Source organism: Eurypyga helias, unplaced genomic scaffold (assembly GCF_000690775.1).
Source record: "Eurypyga helias isolate BGI_N326 unplaced genomic scaffold, ASM69077v1 scaffold15551, whole genome shotgun sequence".
Taxonomy (NCBI): domain Eukaryota; kingdom Metazoa; phylum Chordata; class Aves; order Eurypygiformes; family Eurypygidae; genus Eurypyga; species Eurypyga helias.
Genome location: NW_010232867.1, coordinates 680 through 25,965, shown reverse-complemented (window position 1 = coordinate 25,965; position 25,286 = coordinate 680). Strand labels below are relative to the sequence as shown.

Below are 25,286 nucleotides of genomic sequence, written 5' to 3'. Positions count from 1 at the left end.
CCCCTCCAGCACCCAAAACAGGAGGCGGAGGCGGAAAGCTCTGTCTAGTCTTTTATTAGATTCCGTTTCCAATATGCCTGTATTGGAAGATTAGGAGACAAAAAAGGCACAAACTCACATTGAAAGAAACAACGAGATCATCTAACCCATTCTACAAAGTGTGTTGCCAAAGGAAAAAGCACGATGAACCCACCAGAACGTGTCGGGGGGGACCCAGCGGGGACGAACCCAGAGAGGTGCAGTGGGGCAAGCGGCCCCGTCAGCAAACCGGCCTGAGCCGGGGCTGCGACGAGGCACCCGCCTCCAGCCCCCTGAAACCCACCCCGCGTGGGTGGGGGAGAGGGTCACAGCACAACCGTCACCCTAGAGCAGACCGAGAGCCCAGCCCCTGCGGCAGCCGGCGGGCTGAGGGTTTCTTGCCAAAGCCGATGAAAGGTACAGCACGGGCTGCTGCATCTTTGCTACCAGTGGGAACCAAGCGCCTCGTAGGATTTGCCTATCCCAAGGCTGAGGGATGCTTTCACTTCGGGTTAAACTGGAAGGAAAGAAAGCAAGGGGGGGCAGGGCGGGGGAGGGGGTATTCAGGCTGGAGTTCCTGCATGTTCATTTTTTACCCCATTTTTTTCCACTAATCAGGAAAGCTTTGTGTAAAAGCTCTTACTCTGAAATCAGAGGATCAAAAAAGGATTGCAGGGTGGAATGTTACAATCTGCTTCCACAGGGATTAGTGTCGTTGGACGGAAAGCCTCTTGGGTAACACAGACGGAAAGAACAAGTGTGCTATGCACGTTCCCAGGTTGTCCTCAGCGTAAGAATCCCCCAGAACGTAACCCACAAACACGACAGACGTCAGTGCATAAATTCTCAGCCACAAGTACTTTAAACCGAAAGAACTATAACTGGGGCCCACGCTCCTGGAATACTTCTTGAACAGCTACAGAAGATGCCACGAAACATCCTGGTCCCAAACAGCCTCGCGGATTTAAAATTTAGTTTCTTTTTTTTTTTTTCTATTTTACAATAAATTTGTTTTGCTTCTGCCAGGTGAGATTGCTAAAAACCCCTCAAACCCACCCCCACCCCGCCAAACCGCCTGAGGACGCTGAGAAGAGCCTGCCAGAGTCACTGGTACAATTCAGAGCTTATTGCACTTCGACATGAGTAAGGCAAAATAACAAACTGAAAATAAAGGGATAAACTGCCCCCTCCCCAGAAACCAAGCGCCATCCTCTCCCTCCAGAGCACGCCTCATCTTCCCTCGCACTGAAAACAGCTCAGATCCCAGCACGCGCTTCTCAGCACGGCGCGGGATCATCTGGGATCTCCTGCTTGCAGGAGCATGCAGGGCTGAAGGAGTCGGATGTAGCACAGAATGCCAAGCAGACTCCTCAAGAAGTGGTGGTAAACCCACGACTGCGTTTGGCATTCAGTGTTTCGTGTTAGTGCCGCCAAATACAGAAGTGGAAAATAAAGTGATTACTACTAGGAATAAAAAAAAGAAAAATCAAACATTGGGCCTGCAGCATAAGCAAAGAAATTGTTTTTCTCATATGTATTTAATAAAGCAGCATTTCTTTGATTCTGTTCTGCTTATTTGATTGTCTAAAGCTGATATCAACGTAAGGACAGTTACAGTAAGTGTGTTCATTAAACAACCAGAGCTCTTTACATGTTTAACAGTATCCTTTGATTTATAACTGACAGACAGCCTAGAAAACAACTGAGGGTCTTTATAAGTTGCTTTTTTATAGCATAAAGGAGATGTTTTAGTCATTCTTGCAACGGGAAGAATATTATTGCTGAGCAGAACCACCAACCCAAGCACCTGGATGTGATCAGATACCGAAACTTTACTCATACACCACCTTTTCTACATCCCAATTTGTCCAGGGAGAACCACATTATTGTTAGTAGAAACAGTTTTAGCTTTGCAAGTTATGGGAAGTCTTAGTAACTAAAGAACCAGGAAGTTGCAACATGTACCAGGCAACTTTTTGTGATGATTTTGTAAGACTGACGCACAGAGCTGAAGGCCAACGTAGCCACGAGGGCCAAGGGGACCACGTACCACTACACTGAAACTCAGCTGTCGTGTGTTGAAGGGCCTGGCATGGGGACACCGAATGCAGCTTCTGTGCAGTCCTGAATTCATGTGTGCCAAGACAGAACCAAGTAATGGCGGGCAGAAGCCACGTATCACGATTCATGGCAGACCAAGAGCTGTATCTGGCTACTCCTGATTACACAGTCAAATTACATGCCATTAAATTTCTTACCCTGGGAGCAAGGGTCAGAGCACAGCGTTTTGTAGAATAGTTTTGCACTCTAAAATACTGACAGTTTCCCTCTCCAAACAGACATTCAAAGAATGGTGAAGGGCTGGGCAGGAACAAAGGCGGCAGTTTATCCCACTTGGAAAAAAAAAAAAAAAAAAAGAAAAAATCTAAGTCACCACATCACAAGACTATTTTAGCTAAAAATGTCACTTAGAAATCAAACAGGGCCACATGGAAATTGGTCTGAACACAATGAAAAAAAAGGAGGGAGGAGTCGTAAATACAGCGATCTCTAAGTCACACGTCTCCAAGGAGCTACCTCCTTCATACACGTGCTAACACTGGAGTGCTTAGTACCAGACGGTCTATTTGCTCACAATATTAAGGGGCATCTAGAATTAGCTATGGGAGATTTAAAATCGCCTGCCGGTTGGATACAGAAAGGCTTGATCCAGAGATGGTCCGTCAGTCAGTAGTGTGGATTCCCCGGGCCTTCCTGATGACTGTCTTGCAAACTGAAATGAAGAGACAACAGAGAAACATTTGAGAACCACTGCGGAAGAGCAGCGTGCCGAGAAGTGTCCGACTGAACCTTCAGAAAGCGTGAGACACTCTGTCACCAGTGCCGACACACTGCTGCATCATCACATTTCAGCACTAATCCAGAGCAGAACTTCCAACATAGCCTAAAAATTACAAACAGAAGTTGCAATTCAAACAACCTAACGACTCCAGAGGCTACAATACAACTGAGATCACCACTCCTTCACTACAGCCCTGGGACTTGACCAACAAAGGCAAATTCACAGACGCTCTCCAGTAGGACAGCCCCTCCCCTGCCAAGTTAGCGTACTCAGAATGGAACAGAAGACAAGCCCAAAGCTCTAAAACTGTCGTTGCTGCTTTCCCTGCAACGTGCAAGAGCTGCTCCAGGCCTCGGCCCAACAGCAAACACTGCTAACGAACCATGTGAGAAATACATTCCAAATGTATTTTCAAGGAATTTTCAATTCTCAAGTGTATTCTAAGTATTTGCAGGTCCAACTTACTGTTTTGGGACCGACAAGTTTCTCTGCAAGTCATGGGAGGTAATGCATGCAGAATAAGGAAAGAAATGAGGATAGCAGGAAAGTCTACAAAATGTTCTAACACACTTTCCTTACACTCTTCACTCAAACATTTCTTTAGAACAGTTCCAAAACCCAGCAGAAAACTCGCTCGTTAACCTGTCTGTATAAAAACAATTAATACCACAGATTTGCCTATGAGAAGCTATGAGCAGGATCATTTCTTACCCAAATATATTTTTTATCCTAAATAGAGCACTAAGTTTTGTCAAACTCTTGATACCTACAGTGCACAAGGAAGAAGTCATGTTAGTCATCTGCAGCCGTCATTCCTTTCACCGGGTCTTTTTCTCTCATCTGAAAGAGGAAACACTATTCAAGTACTGATTCTCACATGATATCTCAAAATTTATTGGTATGGAACATGTTAAGCTACCTCCTTTATGTAAGACACTGATTGTATCTGAGCATCCCAAGCCAGCGCATGTCAACAGCACAGGCAGGCCCCACTTTTGGTTAAGCTGCAGATCTCCTGGGGATCTGGGGCTATTATCCAAAGGGCAGAGTGTACATGAAACTATAATGAAATATCACGAGGCATGAAGGAAGAGAAGGGTGCAGTGTAGGACACGAATCATGCAACAGTGTACTCAACACTCCCAAATGCGTGTTTCTCAGAGCAAGAACCCCGTTACATACTCCCACTGCCTGCTTACACTGCTTAGAACTAAACAACCTTTTACTGCACTGGGTTTTGGATACTAACGAGGACAGAAATGACCATTCAGCTTTGGGCAAAAGCTAATAGAAGACAGTAAAGCAGTAAATGCATTACTGCCACTCACACCCTCACCACCTGTGGTTCAATACATTTATTGGCTCAACAACAAACAGAAATCCATAATGATCAGAAGGAGACGCCAGCACGAGGGAGTCACAGCCAGTCACGCAAACCCCAAGCAGCATGACCTAAATAGCAGAAGGACAATACACACTGCACTATGACAGTGCAGCAGTCTTTCCTCTCTCTCTCTCTCTGGATAGGAACAGTTTCTCACACAACCCACACCTGCCCTGCTTTTCCACTGACCTCATCCAGCTGTCTCTTGGTCTCCTCCTCCATCCTACGGATGTCCTCCATAGTCAGATCAACCCACTTATCAAGCCAGCAGAAGAGCTGCCGATGGAAGTTTGTGAAGAGACGTTTTTCTTGCTGCAAAAGGAGGAGGAATAAAACATACAAGTGAGGTTACTCATAGGACAATTAATATGGATCTAAGTGGATCATAACAACTTTCAGAGATGTGTACACTGAAGAACCAGTTCCCTCGCCCACCTTTTAGACAGCTGCCACAATTGGAAACGGGAGCTAGCTCATTTTTATTCTTTCAACAGAATATCTAGAGCCTTGAATCCCCAGAGAAATGCATTTTTTAAAGCCTAGACAGCAGCCTGCACGTGCACTGAAAGAATTAGTGAATGCTGTAGTAATTTCCCTTGATTTGACAGCATTGTTCTGAGTGAATAAGGCGCTCCAGGTTGGGTTTACTTAGTGCATCTGAAGAGGCAGAAAAAAGGAGAAACAGAATAAAAGTATTTTTAAAACAATCCTTGACTTGCTAAAAACTGGAGGTTAGCAAGTGTAAGGGGTTGACATGCACCTACCTTGCTTTTTTCTTTTACAGTGACCTAAAAAAAGCCTAACCTTGTTTTCCACAGCTGAAAACCTTCAGCAGAGGTAACTAATGTGCACAAGCTACTTCAAGTTAGGAGCAATTTACTCCTATTTTACATGAGATAAGCTAGACAAAATCATCATATTAGACAGGGCTGTACAATGCCTCTTGGGAACTTCTCATTAAGGAAGGACACTTCAGTGTTACCAATTATGGTTTCCCATCGGATAACTTGCTCTCATCAAAAGCAGCTCGACTACTTTGACGCAAACATGTGGCTGAAGAGACACTCAGAGAGAGGGATTCAAGACACTGCTTTGTTCAGGGCTTTGGTTACAGGCATCTGAAACCCTGCAGCACCATGGTCATCCCCCCTAGAGTCCTCTTTAGGCTGTATCATCAGAGAATTGCTTTTGCAGAAGCAGCCCTGTAGTTTATCAATATTAACCACTGCAGTCTCCATGACTGGAAGTCATAGGCATTTCTGCTGGTTTTGGCTGGGACAGAGTTAATTTTCTTCCTAGTAGCTGCCATGGGGCTGTGTTTTGGATTTAGAATGAGAATCATGTTGATAACATCCTGATGTTTTAGTTGTTGCTAAGTAGTGCTTACACCAGTCAAGGACTTTTCGGCTTCTTGTGCCCTGCCAGCAAGGAGTTGGGAGAGGGCACAGCTGGAACAGCTGACCCCAACTGACCAAAGGGATATTCCAGACCATATGGCCTTTGTTTTCCCAAGTCCCTATTCCATGTGATGGAGCCCTGCTTTCCTGGGTATGGCTGAATCCCTGCCTGCCCATGGGAAGTAGGGAATGAATTCTTTGTTTTGCTTTGCTTGCGTGTGGCTTTTGCTTTACCTGTTGAACTGTCTTTATCTCAACCCACGAGTTTCTCACTTTTACTCTTCCCATTCTCTCCCTCATCCTGCTGGGGTGGAGTGAGCGAGTGGCTGTATGGTGCTGAGCTGCTGGCTGGGGTTAAACCACAGCAGCGTTTTATGAACACAGCACTGACTGGAAAATGGCACATACCGATCCCCAGGTCTAGCATGCTGCTGCAGCTCATGGGTTGTGAACTCTGCCACAGCAAAAGCTCTTTTCAGGATACCAATGACTCACGTTTTAACTTAATGAAGTTTCCCACCATCTGCTTATTTTTTAACACAGGTTTTTCAAGCAGCAGACTAGGAGAGGAAAACATGACCAGAACTCTAGGACTTGCCAGAAAGATCCTCAGCTGATTAGGATCAGTAACTGAAGCTGTAGCTATCTCCCCACAAAAACATCTCGCCCCTGACCAAAATAACCCTGGTACATGCATCATCTCATCATTCCCAAATCAACTACCAAATGCCTGCAGTTCTCAGGCTGATCTATTAAACAGCGCAGAACAGCCAGTTTACTTTCACACATTAGAGTGAAAATGGTTCAATAGCTAATTCACAGAACAATCAGCCAGCCCTTGGATGAGTAGCAAACTGAATCCAACTTTAACTGACTGCAGCATATCAGGCAGAGGCCTCGGCTGTACCACCTGAGGTGACATGACTCAGTCTGGAGTTAGTATCTCCAGGCAGGATACATTATTAGAAGAAGCTGACGTGCTAAAGCAGATGGGAGATAAACATGGCTCATTTCCACACCTCTGCCCATCGAAGAGCTCACTTACCTTCTGTATAAAGTTCTCAACTTTATTTTGCAGACCCCACCACTTGAACTTGACTGTTACCAGTTTGTAAGCACACATGTACGGACAATCCGTCTGCTTCCCCAGCTCCTTCTGCGAAGACACAAAGGTAATCACACCACGACACAGGTCAATTGTCTCCAGGAAAGCAGCTCCTTCAGTCCTAACTATGAAGTCTTTCCACAGTTCCTCACAATCATTCTCCAGGAAAGCAGCTCCTTCAGTCATAACTATGAAGTCTTTCCAATCACCTTGCATCTTTACACCTTGCCTATCTTCTATTGACAGGTTTTGCCACACCTTTGCTCACCCCTTTTCCAAGGCACTGAAGAGCACGATGAAAACAGACCTGCATTTCCTCCGCAGGTGGTCTTCCCTCACCTTTGGGAATGGCCCATTCCTTCCCCTCCTCTGTTCTACATTTTTTCTTCCATTAAAGTTATGTCTTTCAATATCTTCGCTGTTATGCCATGGCTACTCAGTTTCCCTAAAAGTCTTTGGGCAAAGTCCCTATTTAAAATGTTTTGGAAAGAGATGATATCATCTGAGTCATCCACATAATTACCAAGCCTTACAGAAAACTCCACAAGGTTTGTAAGGTGGGACTGTTGTACTTCCTTTTACAGGAGTCATATCCCCTCTTGCCAAGTGAATCATATCAACCTCAACTTCTACTAAGTTTGCCTACTACAGGTCAGACTTGCACACCCACAGCTCCCCAGATCCCATTCAGGGGCCCTTCTAAAGCCTGGTATCATATTTGCATTTCTAGAGTCTTCAGATTCCAAAGATGGAAGTGAAAGGTTAAACACTGTTGCTCATAACTCAGCTATTTCGTCCCTGAATCCTCTTGGGTGAACCCTTGGGCTGAACACCAGACAGCTCTGGCAATTTCTTGGAACTCATTCTATTTGTACCTAACTCTTCCATTTCCTTTAACTTCAGAGCAGATCACCAGCCGAGTTCTGCGTTTCCTTCTACAGAAGCAAATCCAGGTTTTTACATGTATCCCTTTGGCTCCAAGCCCGAGTGTCTATACTTCAGTCATGCAAGCTGAGAAGTGCCTGAACTCATGCCATACATACCTTCCAGTTGGGACCTAAAGGTCCACGTCCAGTCTTGACAGATTTAAATTTTGCTGGATCTTCTTCTGCCTTGTAATCCTATTGGACAGACACACAAGATTAAACAAATTATCCCACTGTTACCCAGCTGCTCGTTGTCACAAAGGATTTCTTTATCTGGTGGGCAAAGACTAACCTCTAACTGCCTTCTCAAGAGCTACTGTTTTCAGACTTCCACACTAGGTCAGGCACTCTCCAAGGAAACATATTTCTCCCCCCTGTGCTGTGTCCTAGACCTATTTGAAGAAGTGGTAACAAACTGATGTGACCTTTGTACGGACTCTTTTGAGGTAAGATTATCAGATCTGTAAACCCTCAGGGTAGGTTTCCTGTAAACACTCATTCTCTGGGAGCTAAACACTGCTGCTGCAGAAAATCCCTGTGCTCCCTGGAGCTGTGGGATCTAGTGTTTTTCCCAGCACTATATCTGTATGATGCTCATGTACTGCACACTAGAAGACAAGGGTAGTCAAACTCACAGTACCACCAAACAGAAAGAGGTATCACAGCAAGTGATTTGCAGCCTTCCCTTCCTGCATCCTGGATACTCTACTCCTACCCCCAGTTCAACTAAAATGAAAGCAAACTCAAATCATCATCAGTTTAGTGCCAAAAGTGATCAATTAGTAGCATCTTTTTCTGGACTCTTCTGCTCCAGGTGAATTCTCCTTGCACTCTGACAGCATTTAACTCAAAGAAGTCTGTAATTGCAGGTACAGCCTAGTACCTGCCTAACCTATCGGAATCAGAAGCTCCTCATGTTCTACCAGTTCATCTTTATTGGAGAGATAAGCTAAAATAAGTACGAGTTCCGTTTTAATAGCCAAGGCCAAATTTGGGAACAGGTAAATTAGTCATATATGAATGGTATCAGAAACACTAAGTGGAGAATCTCAAACAATATTCCACTTCTATATAGTGGGTTTTTTTCCAAGACTGTACAGAAACATCCCTTACTTTCTTACTGTAACTGTCGTGACTCTTAGAACCAAGTATTAGCTACATGATTTCCAGATACACTTGTTTTCCTCCTCTTTCCGTCCTCTCATTTGTCCTGTTACCTGTAACCATCCCCGGGAATACAGTTTCTACATTACCCCTCTCCCAGCACAAGGCCTCCCACACTGGGGAGCTCTTACCCACCTACCGTACCTTGGGAAGTACTTGACTCCGATCAGCAATGTCTATATAAATAGCTTCTACATTCTTCCATACATCTGGCTCCAGTTTATGAACCTGCAGCGAAAGCACAAGGTTATGGGAACAGATTCAACTACACCACAGTCCCATTCTAAGGCCGTAAAAAACAGATGGAGGTGCAGCCATGCAGTGTTCCCCTCCCACGTACGGAGAGGACACACCATGGTACACACACAACAAGATCTTCTAAAGCAGCAAAGGTGCTCACACAGAACACGTGACGGGGTCAATTTTATTCAGCGTATATGACAAGTCAGTGAGAGGGAGTCTCTGCCTTGCTAATGCGATAAGCATCTCAAATCCAGGAACCCAGTGAGTAGCTGGCCATAGTTTAGGCCTAGCCAGCAACAAAAGACCATGTGGCCACTCGCTCGCTCCTCCTCAGGGAGGGAGGACTCCTCACGCTCTGCCCCTGCTGCCGTGTGGGTCCCTCCCATGGGAGACAGTCCTCCATGACCTCTCTGACACGGGTCCTTCCCATGGGCTGCAGTTCCTCAGCAACTGCTCCAGCCTGAGTTCCTTTCATGGCGTGCTTCAGGAGCAGCCTGCTCCAGTACGGGCTTCCCATGGACTCACGGGCTCCTCGGGCACAGCTGCCTGCTCTGGCGTGGGGTCCTCCCTGGGCTGCAGGCAGGTCACTGTCCCCACGTGACCCTCCACAGCTGCAGGGCACAGCCTGCCCTCTCACCACAGGCTGCAGGGGAACCTCTGCTCTGGTCACCTCCTCTCCTCACTGACCTGGCTGTCTGCCCAGTTGTCTCTAACATCCCACTCCTCTCTCCACACTGTTTCCACTTCCACTGCTGGTTCCCTTTTTGGTTTCCCCTGCCCTTAAATAGGTCGCGCACAGAGGCTCTGACAGGCTTGGGCATGGCCAGAGGCGGGTCTGACTTGGAGCCAGGAGAGCTCAGAGCAGCTTCTCACAGGAGGCACCCCTGTGGCCCCATCCCCTGGTACCAAAACCCCCCATCACACAAGCTCACCACTCAGTTCCATGCGGCAATTCTCTAATCCAGCACAGAAAACAGCATTGTGACATTAAAGAGGGAAATAAAACACACGACACAAGTACTCACATTCTCTTGTGTTCCAAGATCTGATTTATGCCAGGTCTCAATTTTGATCAGGAAGTCATCCTTCATATACTCATTCTGTCATCAAAACAAAGCCTCTTGTTAGTCTTTGGATATATAACTTGGCTTCTAGATAGCTAGATAAGCAGTAGGAAAGGCAACTCAAAGAATTACAAGGTGATTAGGGTTTGACTTAGGGAATTTGAGAATTACCTGTGAGCACATCACTGCTTTCAGAAAAATCATCTGATGACTACGTAAGGTGAAATAAACCACAAGCTGTTCACTGAAACAACTTAAGTTCCATTGTTTTAGTGAAACATTTGGAGTTGATAGTTTGTTTTTTTAAAGGACAGCATCTGCCACTCTATTCAGAATGGTTAACGTAAGTTAACTAGGCAGCCACTGTTGTCAGAGATTACTGATCTAGCACCGAGTACCTATTTGGATGCAACTCTTCGAATGAAGATGTTACATGGATGTATTGAGAGTTTTTGACACTGGAAAGGGAAAGGACAAGAAGCACAGTTCTGCCAAGTCAGCAAAAAACTTTCCATTTCTCATTATCACTGTGAGTAGAAAAGGACTTCCAAAGGTAACCCTACCCTCCCTCCAGGGAGTAGAAACAAAAGCACAAGTCAGTGAAACACTCAGCATGCATAAAGGAAATCAAATTCAGAAGACAGGTTACTCAAAGGGACATAAGGGTATGAGGTATTTCTTCTAATCAGTTTGTCTGGGTAGTGGTGCACTCCACGTGCAATGCTGAGCGCCGCTGCCGTAAAGAGATCTCTGCCCCTAGTTACACTGCGTCTGCGGATATGCCACAGTTGATAAAGGGGGTTAATCTACATGATCTTTCAGTGACAAAAGCTAATGTTCCTACAGTTCGGGCCAAAGAGCTTCTTGTACCCAGAACGCTTCATTTCAGACATTACACATGCTTCATACGTCATCAGTAAAAACAATACTTACTGTAATAACTGGTCCAAGAAATCAACACATGAAAAGAAAGAGATACAGTACTTTAGTGAAAAAGGAATGTACAGCAACCATCACCCTCCTCCCCCTATCAGCAAAACAGGGACAACTTCAGCTTCCCAGGGGCTGCTGATGCTACTGAGGAAAAAACCACGGAAGTCGAGAAAAAGCAGCTAACGTCACCCCCCTTGCCACTGGAAATTCCCAGACTTGGAGAAACCCAGAGGAGCAGCAATTAATTATGTACTGCCATTTCTGCTCCCTGGACTCCAGCCAGCTGGATGAGAAGACGGAATAAGCATGTTCAGCTGACGGCATTTTACCAATCCTTTCTCAGCTTGCAGATAAGAAACCTCTCCCCAGCTCTGAAGCAAACACATGCTGAATTTGAGGCCAGTGCCGACCTCATCGCTCCCGCGTGCCGTAACCAGACCCTGTGCATCTCTACTGCTCGTGGTAACTAAACTCCCTGGGTAGTAAGGCTCAATTATTCAACACAGAAAAGCAATTAAAGATCCTGTAACAGTCAGCATCTGCTCTACCTGAGCCATCAGAGTACGTGAGCAATTCTGCTCTGAGAATAAGGATGCCTGAAGCCAGAGTTGAACTCTTCTCGTTTGTTCTGAAGTTTACCATCAGGGCTTTATTAAAAAGCAATTTTGTTTTAAAGGTAGTACTACAATTTGTGAGTTTCCCCCAACACCCTAAAGACAGTCCCATCCCTTATCACCTGTCATGCACATCCAGCTACCTTAACTGCCTCCTGCTGGGCCTTGCACTGCTCTAAACCCCTAACTATTTGAAAATTGCTTTTTACAGCAATTTAGAGATGGCTAATTATTTAGACTGACATGCTGGGGTGGAGGGAGAGAACAAGGAAGCAGAACTGAGGCTAATTTTTAAAAGGCTGAATTACAGCTCAAAGAACATTTCACAATTTCTGCAAGGAGTTTTTTTCCTGCTAGTCCACGCAAAATACTGAATAACCAGCAGTAATTATAAAACAGAGCCTTCCCACCTTCCCATGACAAACTACTTGGCCATGACTATGCACCATGACTGTGCAGCTGCCTTAAAACAGGTTTCTTCACCTTCCTAATTTCTTCTCTGTGGAGAAGACTCCTCATTTGTACAGCAAACAAATTAATCTCTTTGGAAATGTCCACGAGAACTTAGATGCTCAATTTGCCATAAATTACGGCCTGCACTTGAGGCGTTACAGCAGCAACTCCTACACATTTCAGCTGCAGTTGTAACTTCTCGATTTCTTGACATCTGGCCGCAGGCATCTCACGCTGACACCCAGAAGAGTGGAACATACATCAAATTGCTTTTCTAAAAACATTTAAGCAACATTAATATTTAAGTCAGAGTGCAGAAAAGAACCAAGAACACTCTTCTCCTTGGCACCAGCCCACAGTTATCACTGTTAGGTAATCCTCACTTCAGATTTTACTGTACAAGCTGTAAATCCATACAATGATAACCTCACTACAGTTCATACTCTCAAAGGAGGAAAGCCAGGCTTCCATTCAAAGTAGATAAACCCAACATCTTAGAGCACAAGCAAGCGTGCAGAATTGCAGGACGCTATAAACTAGGCATTTAGATTCCCTCAACCTGCAGTGCTGCTTTGATAAGGGTATATAATATGCATATTAAAGTAATAATCGAGCTTTTCAGAGGAGATACAAGGAAATGTAAGAAGGATGATCTCATATAATTAAAAAAAAAAACCACACAAGGCACAATTAACTAAAAGTACTGCTTTATTCAAACTTAAAAGGCTCTGTGATAGCTGCCGGTCGAGTAAGCAGTGCCCCAGAGAGCAGCACGCTAGTATCACCTCGGTACAGGAGGGCACAGGCAGCAGAACCACAAACTCCTACACCAACAAACCAGGCTTCTCGCTCTTCAGTTTCAAACTCCAGCGAGAGGAAACCAGCGTGGCATTTTCTGTTGCACAGAGATTCACATCAGGCCATCCAAGCCTTCTCACGTACGACCAAAATACCCATGCGTGTCCCAGAGTAAAAAGCTAATGCACGAGGCAGCCTACACCACCTACATGGGTGCGTCCCTCCTGCCCAGTGCGAGCAAGGGAAGGTTTCAGCAACTTCCCTGAGCTTTTCTTGACTCACGTCAGGCTGGCAGATTCTCTAAACAGATTTGTCAGCCTCCGCATAAAAACTGCCTTCTGCTCCAACCCCCACAACAAAGCCGTTTCTATCTCATATTACACTGGTGTTTATTACAGTTGAGGGTGGGGGTTTTTTTTGTTATGTTAGCATTTCTAGCATACCAAAATCTGAAATTTCTTGGATGCTGTTGGAAAGTCTTGTAGGTGATTTTAGCATCACATTTTTGCCACTGAAGTAGAACGTTAGCAGTGTGTGACTGAGGGATAAGCAGCTATGGGTGACAAAACACGCTAACTCTACCCCTGCTATGGGTGACAAAACACGCTAACTAGAGTTTGCTCTAGTTGTTTCAGAAACTGGTGGAGAAGGAAAAGAGAAGGAGACCACCAGGCATTATGTCTAAAAAAACCTACTGGAGCCAACTTAGATCTGTTTCCACAATTTCAAGGATTAATGAAAGAACAGGCTGTGTTTAAACCAGTTCAGTGTACTCCACATGGAAATAAACTAGACACGAGCTAACTGAATTAATATGCAGCAAGAAAACTGCACAAACATTAGAAACATAGGTTGCAGATAACTTTGCTTCAGCATCTTGAACTATGTGACACATCAAAAAACTATTCTGCAGCCGATGACAACAGTACTTGAATTTTGTATTTGAAATACCCATTCCACTACACTGCCGCACATATTTTCACATACTGAGGTAACATCACCCTCTCCCATTGCCAAGCTTTTTCCTGTTTTTAAAACACTTCAAAGAAGTTCTCTTAAGTAAATTGTTGAAAAATAAATTTTTCTATATTGAGTTTCCAGAACAGTTGGAAATTTTTAAGTTTACCGTTCCCATGGCAACTGTACCACTACCAAATAGCAGAAAATGTATCCTTCAAAGATACAAACAGCATAAAACACAGCAAAAAAATGCTACATAAGTTTGGAGGCAAAGTCAAATTTGCAGTTCCTACAGCAACAAAGACCAGAAAACCAGCAGTAGTTAAACACTGCAGCTGATAACTTCAGTAAGACACTAAACATTCCGTAGAAAATGAGGCTGACATGATTTCCCGACTTTGCAGAACTTCCTGAGCCTCCCTCCGGACTTCACAGATGGATTCGCTTTGCGCTTGTTGGATGGGATTTGGATCCCTGTGTCAAGTCCCCAGCCACAGAAGCAACTGTGGCTTTACCTGTTCCACCTTCACTAGCCTTGGATGCTGCGACTGAGCAAATACCCATCGCGTAACACTGCTGCTCCCATCAAACTGCACTAAGCAAGAGGCAACCAAGATCTTCCCTTTTCCCCTCCAGCATCTTCCTTTTTTTCCCCATCAAGCTATGCTGCACTTGAGTACATAAAATCATCCCTTGTACATTGATTTCACTAGTGTTACACATCTGCTCCCTTAGGACTAACGTCCATTTCTTGGTTTGTTCTTTTCCACCATCATTCATTAGCAGCACATCAAAATAGCACATTTATTTTAACTCCACAACGCTACAATTTGCTTTTCCTGACCACAGAAAGGGCTTAGAGAACAAAAATCTAAGGTAAGAGCTGAAACAGCTTTCCAACTGGTTACCTCCTTCATTACCCCCCACCCCATCCTCCCCCCTGCCCCCTAAGAAACCAACAACCCAGCAATCCACTGTCCCTCCCCATGCACTCACCAGTTCTGCAGTAGGGATAGGCATTCCATGCTTTTTCATGTATATTCAGAGCTCCCTCGGGGGCCAGCATTCTCACAAATGTTGGCACTTTGCTGCAAGTTTGGAAATGGGAAGGAAGGAATTGATGAGAACTAATGTACCGGGGAGCTGTGGCCCAGGCACGCCAAGACAGGCAGAGTATCACCTCAAATACGGACGCTAGAGTCTTGCACATGTGCACTCCAGTGGAATTGGCAGGGTTCTCCCCACCCCCAGTACAACGATTTCCAGAGACTGCTGAATTGGACAGGTTAATCTAAACCTTCTTTACATAATGAAAGAAAAAAAACAGGTGGTTGAAACCAGGTTGGTATCTAGGAGGTGTTTTGCTCTTCAGCCAAATTCAAGAACCAAAATAGTGGATTCTTTGCTTTGAAAAGCTCAGAGCCAGATTTTCTTGGGACAACAGCCAGGCTTGCAGGGGCAGATAGGTGTACCAGTGATGCTCACTTCCAGCTGTACCCCCTGCCAGCTGCTGTTACACACCTGCCTTACCCCTGGGTCTTTTCTGTCTCTGACTGACACAGTCACGGCAACCCTATTGCATCTACCTCCAGTTCCTCTTGCCCAAGCAACCTTGCCCGACTCTGGGAATAAAATGTTCCACGTACCTCTGTAAATGGTAGATCTTGTGTGTGTACTGCCCACGCTCTCCATCTCTTTCATAGGGTTCGTTCACCAGGACCTCCACTCCTTCACCGCCACCAGTTTCATTTTTACTGGCTTCTGCCACGGAATACAGCTGTCCCACTTGATACTAAAGAAGTTAAAGACACATTATTGTGATAGCTATACTTCAGCAGAAGTAATAACTTCACCAGTAGAAGCCAAGGATAAATTTATTATCTGAGGAAAAGGCAAGGAAAAGGACATCCACTTGTGTGTCCAGATAGCAGCTCATTTAATTTTATTCTGGTACAGAAAACTTGAGTGGTAGTTAGGAGGAAAGCACTGCCAATAGGATAGTTACCTGTAACGCTTAAATCTCAGGCTCCAAACCAACACAAATTGAAGAGAAAGTAACAGAATAATTAGCCTGAGTACGACATTTAAAGAAAAGGCAGGAGATGTCAGCCATACAGTAGCAAAATCCATTGTTTTTCAAGCGTTTTGGCACACAGGTGGCCCGATTGTTCAGGTCAAGTGGAGAAAAACGCACAGCCAGTCCTGAAGTAATAAACATATAGTACCTTCTCCAGAAAAATCCCAAAGAACTCCGCAGGAAGTTTTTTGACAAAATGGCAGCCTTATTTCCCAAGAATAACTCAAACTACTCCATACGACACAATCTCTTTCATACGAAGCATGCCCAGATGTTTCACAGGGAAGAGCAGAGGAAAACCAAGAACATGAGCACAATAGAACACGCTTCTCTGCAGAAGATGTAAAGACTGTTAGTCTTTACTCCTTTTGCCTTTGGTAGCTAAAAAAGCAGATGCAGAGCTCAAAAGAAATATGATCAAATGAAGAGAATTCACACAGGCCTCTTTGAGGCAAAGTTAAATGAACAGACAAGGTCTGAGGACGAAGAAGCTAAAGCACTAAGTCAAAAGGAAGTGCTCAAACTTAACAGAGCTAAGTCTTCAGAACGGAAAGCAAGCAAAACAGCAACTGCTGCCTAAGGCAGTATAGAGAGGCAGCCTGAAGGGGTAATCCATGAAGTGTTAGGCATCAGAAGTGCAGTGATTAAAAAAAAACCCCACACCAAATCCCAGAAAACCTCCAAAACATAACTACAAAGCATTGGAACACTCTTTAGGCCTTCTTCCTCTTCCCCTGCACACGGCTGGGCATCAGAATCAGGAATAGCACTTACCACTCCCTACACTGAAACGCAGGCTGGGAACGCGGAATACTGCTCAGAGCTGACAACCCAGAAATACCTCACGAGGCTGGTACATCTTCAGAAACGAAGGAAGATTTCTACGCTGGTTAAATTTTGTTGTCAGAGCATCCAAAATAAAACCAGTACCCAAGCTCTACAGTGTTTTGTACCATCTGGTGCTAACAAAGACCAAGAAAACTTTTATTCCTATTGGAAGAGCAGTAGATGGTAAGCCAAAGTAATAAGGCTAGATGGGGGCAGTTCCTCAGGGGCACCAGATTAACTCACCATTCCTCAGACCATCTGGGGCAGGGCAAAAAGTATCCCAGAGGGATTTAAACAAGTGCTCTATGCAGTCCCAAGTTCAACACGCAGGCATATTAAGTAAGCCTGAGTACTGTTAGACTATCCCTGAAAACAAAACCAAACCAACGGCCATCCAGTAAAAGCAATCTATAAGAAAAGCAACCTACAGATTGCTTCTGAGCTAAGAGCAACAGCCCTGCTGGTTCCCTCCAAAGGTCCAGGTTATACACGAACCCTCACAGTTCCTGCCCTTTCACCAGCAGATCGGATGTCAGGCTGGGTCTGGGGCTGCAGGACAACTCTCCGCCTTCTGACATTTCATACACTACATTGCTTTCCTTATGACTCCCTACAGATGACCCATACAAACCGGAATACTCACCTCCCTCCAGAAAACACGGACAGTTGTGAAATCTTGGAAGCAAGTTTAGTTCGCGGAGTAAGAGCCACACGTACACTCATAGAGAAGAACTTCTCAGGAGTTTGGCAACTACAGCATTCGAGGGGAGGACTGAATGGCTTTGACTGCTTTGCAGCAAGTCTCAGGACAGGTCTCCAGGGGCACAGACTAAGTCCTCTTAGTAACAGTCTCTCATTCATTCCTTCTCCCTTTTAAATACATGGGCCAAAGTTCAGACACTAAGATGATAAGCTCTTTGGTTCGGCATCTTCACCGATTAATCTTCCCTGTTATTTCTGATCCTTTAATCGCATTGATAAAGGAGATAAAGGCCCAAATAAAACTGTCGCTATCAACAAAACCCATGGCATCTGCCTGCAAAAGTTAACAGGAAAACAGATTCTGGCTCCATGAAGTCCAGAGTGTCCGGCAGACCCATCCTCGCACACCTGAGAGCTCCCAAAAACCTTCTCTTCTGCAGGAAGTTATCCCTCTCGATCTGTGCCACACCACCTCTTACACAGCTTACCTTCATTACACCAGATTTCTTTCAGAAGGCCTGATCTCAACGTAGCCATCTTCAAGAACAGCTATTCCCCTGAAAGCAGCTTTGAACACAACTAATAAATAAGAGTCCTTTGTGTTTGGCAAGCTCTTTCCCATGTGAGAGGAACAAAGAGGGAGCACAGAATGTGTACACACAGCTCTAATCCATACCAGCATTTCAAAGAGGCAGCTGGCAAGACACCCACACGGCCGCTCAAGTCCGTGCTCTCAAAGCGGGCCCCGTGCACCGTGGTGTTGCTCAGAGTACCAGCATGAAGGTTAGCACCTGCGACACAACAAGGTGGTTTTCTTTTTGCTGCCTGCAGTGCGACAACGTGCAGAACAACACAGGAGTGCAGCCTGCAGCCTGCACTCGAGCAGGACCACGTTCTGGCAGAGTTTCCTAGCAGAAGACAGTCTGCTACAGTCTAACTCCTACATCCCAGCCTTCAAGCTTTAGTCATCACCAGGGCTTCTCCTCCACTGTTTTGTTCCCATCTTAGCAGTTACTTGGCTAATTATTCAGCATCGATCTCTTCATCAAGTCGCATCTCCCCACTGTCTTCCTGATCACTGGTTTTCTTCTGAACTCCTTACTGTTGGTTAAGCTTCATTTGCTCGGGGTGAGGGGACTGCGCACAGAATGACACAGAAGACTCCCTCAGCCTTCTTACAATGCCTCAAAGTCATGATTAATTTCATTAATTAGATTACATATTGGCATAAGACTTTTGGCAGCAATTTACACACTCAAGGTGCGAACTCTCACGTCTTTTGAGCAAAAATTCCCCATACTGAAGTGAACTCAGAATTCCTCTGGCTAGCCAGAGATGTTTCACGAGCAGCTACAGGGTCAAGAGACACAAGTCTCCAGATCCAAGTTTAAGTGTTTTGTGCACAGAGAAATCCTGGAAAGCAATGAAGTTGCATCAGTTGTTTTGCAGTGCAGACAGCAGTGCAGTGACTGAGGGATGCACAGATGTGTCAGCATCTTTCCACTCAGGAAGGGAGAATGAGGCAATTCACAAAGCAGCAGGCATCCTTTGAGGCAATACTGGAAACAACCTTTCTCCCTAAGCTTACCTTTAAAACTGCCGTATCACATAAGTACATGTGCAAAGCTAAGCGAACTCCAGAACTCTTTCTGCTTAGGGAACTGTTTCCTGAAATCTGGCCCATCACGAGACCCACCAGACCTTGGAAAGGGGCATCATTCAGGGGACATGGTGACAACATGCAACTCTGGGGAGAAATTAAGTTTGGTCAAGTTGGCGGTCTACCCACAATCCAAGCACATTAAGGTGTTCTCTCCTCTATTTTCATTCCTTCTAATCATTTTTGTTTGCTCTTCACTTTACAGACTTATCAGTAGGTTACTCAATTCTCTGGAACTCCCCTGATCCAGAGGGGAGGAATACACATCCTTAAGCAAATGAACCCAGGGCGTCCTCAGACAAGGAGGTTGCTGGAGGCCAACAGATTTACGTACCGCCCGAAACCTCAATATTCCACACAGGCAGCCTACACACAAGGCTCAAACATGCTTGGCACTGAACAGTCAGCCAGGGAGGGAAAAGAGCATAGTGAGGGACTCGCTTTAACTGGATGAAGGTTAATCCTAGTATCAGAGAACTCAGAAAAACCCCATGCTGGGTTCCATCCAGACTAACCCCTTCAATGAAACAATCTGTATACTGATGCTTTGGCTTTCTCTTTACACAGCTGCTACCTAGGAGGCGTATCACTGTGAGGCAGGGCTCCTGCTATTCGTGCTAAGGTCTCACGTTGACTGAGCTCTGGAGTACCTTACCATTTACCCATGACTTTCTCTAACCAGCAGGTTTGCATCCATATCACATCAGCCCTTTCTTGGTCGAGGGCTTCCTCGCACAAGCAGCACTCAGGCACAGTAAAAGATCCAAACATACCTACTAATACTTCTGTTGGACTTCTCTTAAAACTGCTTGAAAGAGATGCTTGCAGAAAGCACAATCTACAGGTAAGAAGCAAGCAACAGATTTTTGGCATTAACATAGTAACTAGACCTACAAATCCTCCTCTGATCAGAGCTCCAAGCTTTCCGTCAACACGTGATGCCTGTCACAGCAGGCTGGTCCACATCGCTTTTCTCTTACTCCCAATCCCACGGCTGCAGGAATACACCACACCAAGTCCTGAACTGTGTTCCGTCCAAGGAGTAGGGTTATAAAAGGGGCATGTTTAAAACAGTGCTGCCGTGATCCAGCTCACCACTGTCTCTGTCACAGTAGCTGCTACGTTCGGAGGAAAGAAAAATGAACAAGAGCTCTCCGTAAGAGTCAGAACAAGCCCTTGACAAGAGCTCACAGACCAAAGGTTTACAGCCAAGGACCACAAGAAAAACAAAATACATCCAGAAGGAATCTACTACAGAAATGCTATAGATTCAGTCATTCCAGCTTCTCATCTACCTTGTTAGTATGAACATGAAAAAACTGAAAAGGCTTACATGGTCAGAATCTCTGCAAGAGTCTGTTCAGTGCAGAAGGGAGGAAGGAGAGGTAAGCTGCAACTCCCAGGGAAAACACCTGGGAGGGAATCAACCACAGGCTTCACACAGCTATTCCATGGCTAGCGTGGCAATCAAAATGACCAACTCCATTATAAACCACATTCCTTCTTCTACCGAAACCATTCTATGATCCAATTAGAGCTTTACTGAAACAAACCCAAAGTTTTCTTTCTGCAAAAGCTAAAGAAGACAGATCTTAAAGATTCCTAAGATATACAAAATCTTTCTTTTGCTGTACCAGCCTCACAAATCAGAAGAAATTGTTGCTCTTTGTGTAAGAGTTTAAATCAAAAGAGTTCCAGCAAAACACAGTTTAAAGGTAATTCAAATTTCTACTAAAGCTTCCTCTTTCTGTTGCAAAAAAGGAGAACTATAGTATTAATCAAAAGGAAACTGCACCTCAGAACAGTCTGACAAGTCAAGATTTGTAATCATCTGTAAGAACTTCATAGGAGAGAGTATCCGTACTCTCAGGCTCAAAAAAATTCAATCATTTGGTCAAAATTATGATGAATGAGTAATAGCACACAGGGGTCCTGAATACAGCTATATCCCTCTCTTAACATTTTCCAGTTTTTGTCCACACAAGTTGCTTTGATCACAAGTTTATTTACAGTCCTAAAGAAAGGAATCAACAAGAAAAGGACTTACCTCCTCCACAGACACAGGCAGGATAACACGGCTGAAAGGGAATACAGAAACAGAAAGTTAACACATACCCCTACAGCTGCAAAACTTCCAGGACATGTTCTCCACAGCACTGGCTACGCTGCTCTCCTCTCCCCCTTATATTCCAGCATCCACCTAGAGCTCGCAACCCTAGCACTTATCCTTCAGTCCCAAGACTATTCGTACAACAGCCTCAAAGAGAACCAACGCATGATAGATCACAATTGCAATCCTATACCAGAACTGTGGAGTTCCCATAGACCCTTACAACTTACCAGCCTACAAATCCGCACAGCATCAGAACAGTTGAATATTCCTTCTCACTACATCCTTGCAACAGTCACATCCTATCCCTCAGCTACGCTCTACAGCAACTTGACACGTGCTTCAGCAATTCTGCAGAGATCTGGGATGGTCACAAGCCATTGCAAGATTTATTGGTGTGTCCTATCCAGTAGGAAACAACGCTAAAGAGAGGACTATGCAGAAGGCTTTCTCAGAGCTGACCGTGAAAGGAGGTGTTGCCATTTCTATACATGAGTCACCTCGGTTTTTTCACATGGTGGTTTCCTGAACGCCTCTTGGAATCAACCGCCTGGACTACAAAGCAAAAACTGCCAGAAGTCACACAGATTCTTTTGAAAGAGACAGGAATAAAACTAATTGTAAAGCTGACCAAGATGCATGTGTGTTAAGGGCTTTAAAAATATTACATATATCTCCAAAACTCAATTTGTATTTGACCTCTGCTTTCAGTAAGGATGATGCTGAAACAAGGAATCAAGGCGAGATACAGATATGAAATGGATATTGCTACTGCAGATGGAAGAATTCCCAGTTCTTTGGATATTAGTCTCAAAGAAATTAGGATATAGAGGGATCAGAAAAAAAGTCCTCTTATTATTTATAAACTGATTTGAAAAAGCAAAACCAGTGAAAATTGTTTGGTTTGGGGTTTTTTTTCCTACGTTAGAGGAATGTTACCAGTAAGACACAACAGGACAAAATGTAAGAGGGGCAAAAGTTTACAGATTACACAAGACTACTTCTGACAGCAACTCTATGATGGCTGCAGAGTACTGCAGAAAAAGCTCCTGAGAACTGCAGATGAAGCTCAGTGTCAATAAAAGCAGAATAATGCATGATAGGCACTTCTTTTCCCCAAACATAAGGGGTTAATGAGGCTCAGATTAGCCAACAATGTCTTGGCGTCTTTATGGAAAAGGATCTGGAAACATCAGCTCAGTGGCAGTTCAAAAGGAAACACAACATCAGAAACTGGAACACCACACATACACACACACAGAGGGCAGTTATGCCATTATCATCTCTCGATGCACCAACATCTTGAATGTTGCATGTAGTTCTGGTCTCCCCATTTCAAAGAGGATACAGAACAAGTGCAGGAAGGCAAAAAAGGTGGTCAGAGATGGGAAAGAGCTTCTGCGTGAGATGAAAGTGGTTAGACCACGCTTTTCGGCTTGCAAGAAAAAACAGCTGAAGGTTTAAGACATGGAAGAACATTAGAGAATCAGGAATGGTGTGGAAAAGGGGATGGAGACGGAAAAACTACTATGTCTCACGACAGAACAATTCAGGACAGAGTAAAATCATTAGGCAGCAGATTTAAGACTAATCAAATGTACTTCTCTACATCGTGCACACTTAAGTTATGGGATTCCTTGCCAAACACAAGAAGTATAAGCGATTTTAAAAGGAGATTTGATCAATTCGTGGAAGTCCATATGCCATTTATTGGTATAATATACTGAACAACAATCATTCTGCTCACTATTTATATATTATTTCCTAAAAAATACCTGCTAGAAGGCAAGACAGAAGAGGACCTTTGGTCAATTCATTATTATTCCTTACATAAGGGAGAACAAAAACCAGAAAATGGATTTCCACAGGTAGACCATGCCGTCACGCATGACATTAGGTTAGTTAAGTAGATAAAACTACAGTAAGAATGAAAAGAGGGATAGGATGATAAGAAAAGACAAAAGACCCAGAAACAAGGAAGAAACAAATAGTTTACAATTTGTTTATGCTCACAAAGAATGCCGGGGGATGACTAACACTTACAGGTAGCTGAGTGATAAAGAAGGAGGAGGGAAGACTACTCAAGAGGATCCAGAGGAAAAGCTCCGCAGGAGCAGCAATGAGAACAAAGACTCCTAACTTTGGGACAGAGCTTGATCAACTTATGAGAAATTATAGTGTGGTTGCCTGCCACATCAAAGGCCTGAAAATGATGAACACTTAAGATCCCTCTTAGATTAAAATCTGCTTCAAATGACAGCAAAGGGAAGTACAGCTGCAGGGAAGGTCAGTGTCATTACCGTCACTTCACAGGAAAGGGAAGTGAGTCTCTACACTGATTCTCCTCAAGGTCTTCCAATGCAGTTTAAATCAAAACAGGGAGAGCAAGCAAGACCTCACCTAGCATTTACAAACCCTGCCACCAAAACAACAATCAAACAAATGAACAAAACCCACACAGTTTATCTGTGGGATGGATAGACAGAAATGAGAGATAAATCTGAAAGACTGCTAGGACATCCAATGAAAACGTTAAAGCTATCACTGCATAACCATCAGTACAAGAAACTGTACAGAAGAGATGTTAAAGACTGTCCGACAGTAAAAGCTGTGACATCAGATTTTTGTTATATTGCTCTATTTCTGTAACATCTCCTAAAATACCCATGAGGCACATCATAATACCCATCTGATTTAGTAGGGAGGATGTGACAAGGGGTCACAGAGATGGAAGAACAACCTGCTCAGATGACATGCAGTTACAGCTCACGTATTTTTACCACCTACACCAGGTAGGCAGTAAGGTACCTGTATGAGGCATCGGGGCAACCGGGACCAATAAAACAATAACAGCAAAGTAACTCAAATACCCAGCTCACACCAAAACAAGTAGTTTCTATATAACAACTGCTTCCTGGAACGCGAGTTTTAGTCAATGAAAAACACCTCCAAAGGCATGTAAAATGGGCAAGTTTCACATACAACATTAAGGAAGATTTAAACCAGAACCAATACAGTGACACAACTCCGAATGGGGAGCTGTTAGAGCTAGTTGGGAATCCCAAGAAGTAAAAACTAAATGTGAATTTCTGAAGTGCAGTAGCAACCTTGACTGTCCTTAGAACCACATAGGCTTTAATAAAAACACAAAGAAGGGAAGAAAAGAAATTGGACAATATAGCTAATGACGAGACTTAAAAGGTTTGGTAATCCTTCTGAAAATGGAAATGGAAACAAATTTAGTAATTCTGATCTTTTAACCTTTGTCTTAACATTTACACTTCTCATTTTGCTTCCGGAACAAGCCCCGTGAAAGACCATTAGATAGGCTGATTTGGTGAGGTAAGTGTTAAATGACTTTTGGAAATGATGCTCACCAAAATGAACCTTTCAGACGCTTAGAAACCTGAAAATTCAAAGTCCGTATGCTCCCATCTTTAGGAGATGCCCTGTAGGTAGCATAGCTCACTGCCAAGTGAGCTTTACTGCAGTACAGGCAAGAGATTGTAAGCAGAAGCAGGAAACAAGACACATGTGAACAGAAATAAACCAGACAGGTGCTGTGAAAGTACAATAACCAACTAAATTAATAGGAAAATATCAATGAAACAGAAGCTACAGAAGAACAAGTTAATTATCTTTTCATACACCTGAAACGAAGCACTTAGCAGATGGAAACCTGGGCTATCCTGTTTAACACTACAGAGGGTAACGGTGTCTCTATGTTAAAAAGGCCAGCTCTGCTGCTGCTCTCCAATTCTACACCCCTACTGTTGGATAAAAACAGCAAATGTTTAAGGATTGGTGAAAAAAAAAAAAAGAGAAAAAGTTAATCATCATTAGAGACAACTACAACGATCAGGGTAACCCTCAACATAGTCTTACTATTTAAATCCACACCGTGATCTGGCAAAGTAATTGCTGTAAGGAGGACACTGCCATGTAGGTAAACGTGTCTAAGACCTGAAAACCCACTTTATCACTGGGGTCACGGCTATCTTCTGTAGG

At 44.2% G+C, this 25,286-nt stretch overlaps 1 protein-coding gene across 1 annotated transcript in view; it reads right to left on the bottom strand.

The window, feature by feature from the left end:
* Positions 1-3,652: 3,652 nt before the first annotated feature.
* Positions 3,653-25,286, bottom strand: part of PITPNB (phosphatidylinositol transfer protein, beta) — a 21,956-nt gene continuing 322 nt past the window's right edge. Inside the window, exons 2-11 of the mRNA XM_010161543.1 lie at positions 21,216-21,246; positions 15,548-15,693; positions 14,898-14,989; positions 11,077-11,084; positions 10,105-10,179; positions 8,981-9,064; positions 7,790-7,867; positions 6,687-6,797; positions 4,434-4,556; positions 3,653-3,700 (exon numbers count right to left, since the gene is read on the bottom strand). Coding sequence (XP_010159845.1) covers positions 3,653-3,700; positions 4,434-4,556; positions 6,687-6,797; positions 7,790-7,867; positions 8,981-9,064; positions 10,105-10,179; positions 11,077-11,084; positions 14,898-14,989; positions 15,548-15,693; positions 21,216-21,246 — 796 coding nt within the window. The remainder of the gene's footprint in view (positions 3,701-4,433; positions 4,557-6,686; positions 6,798-7,789; positions 7,868-8,980; positions 9,065-10,104; positions 10,180-11,076; positions 11,085-14,897; positions 14,990-15,547; positions 15,694-21,215; positions 21,247-25,286) is intronic.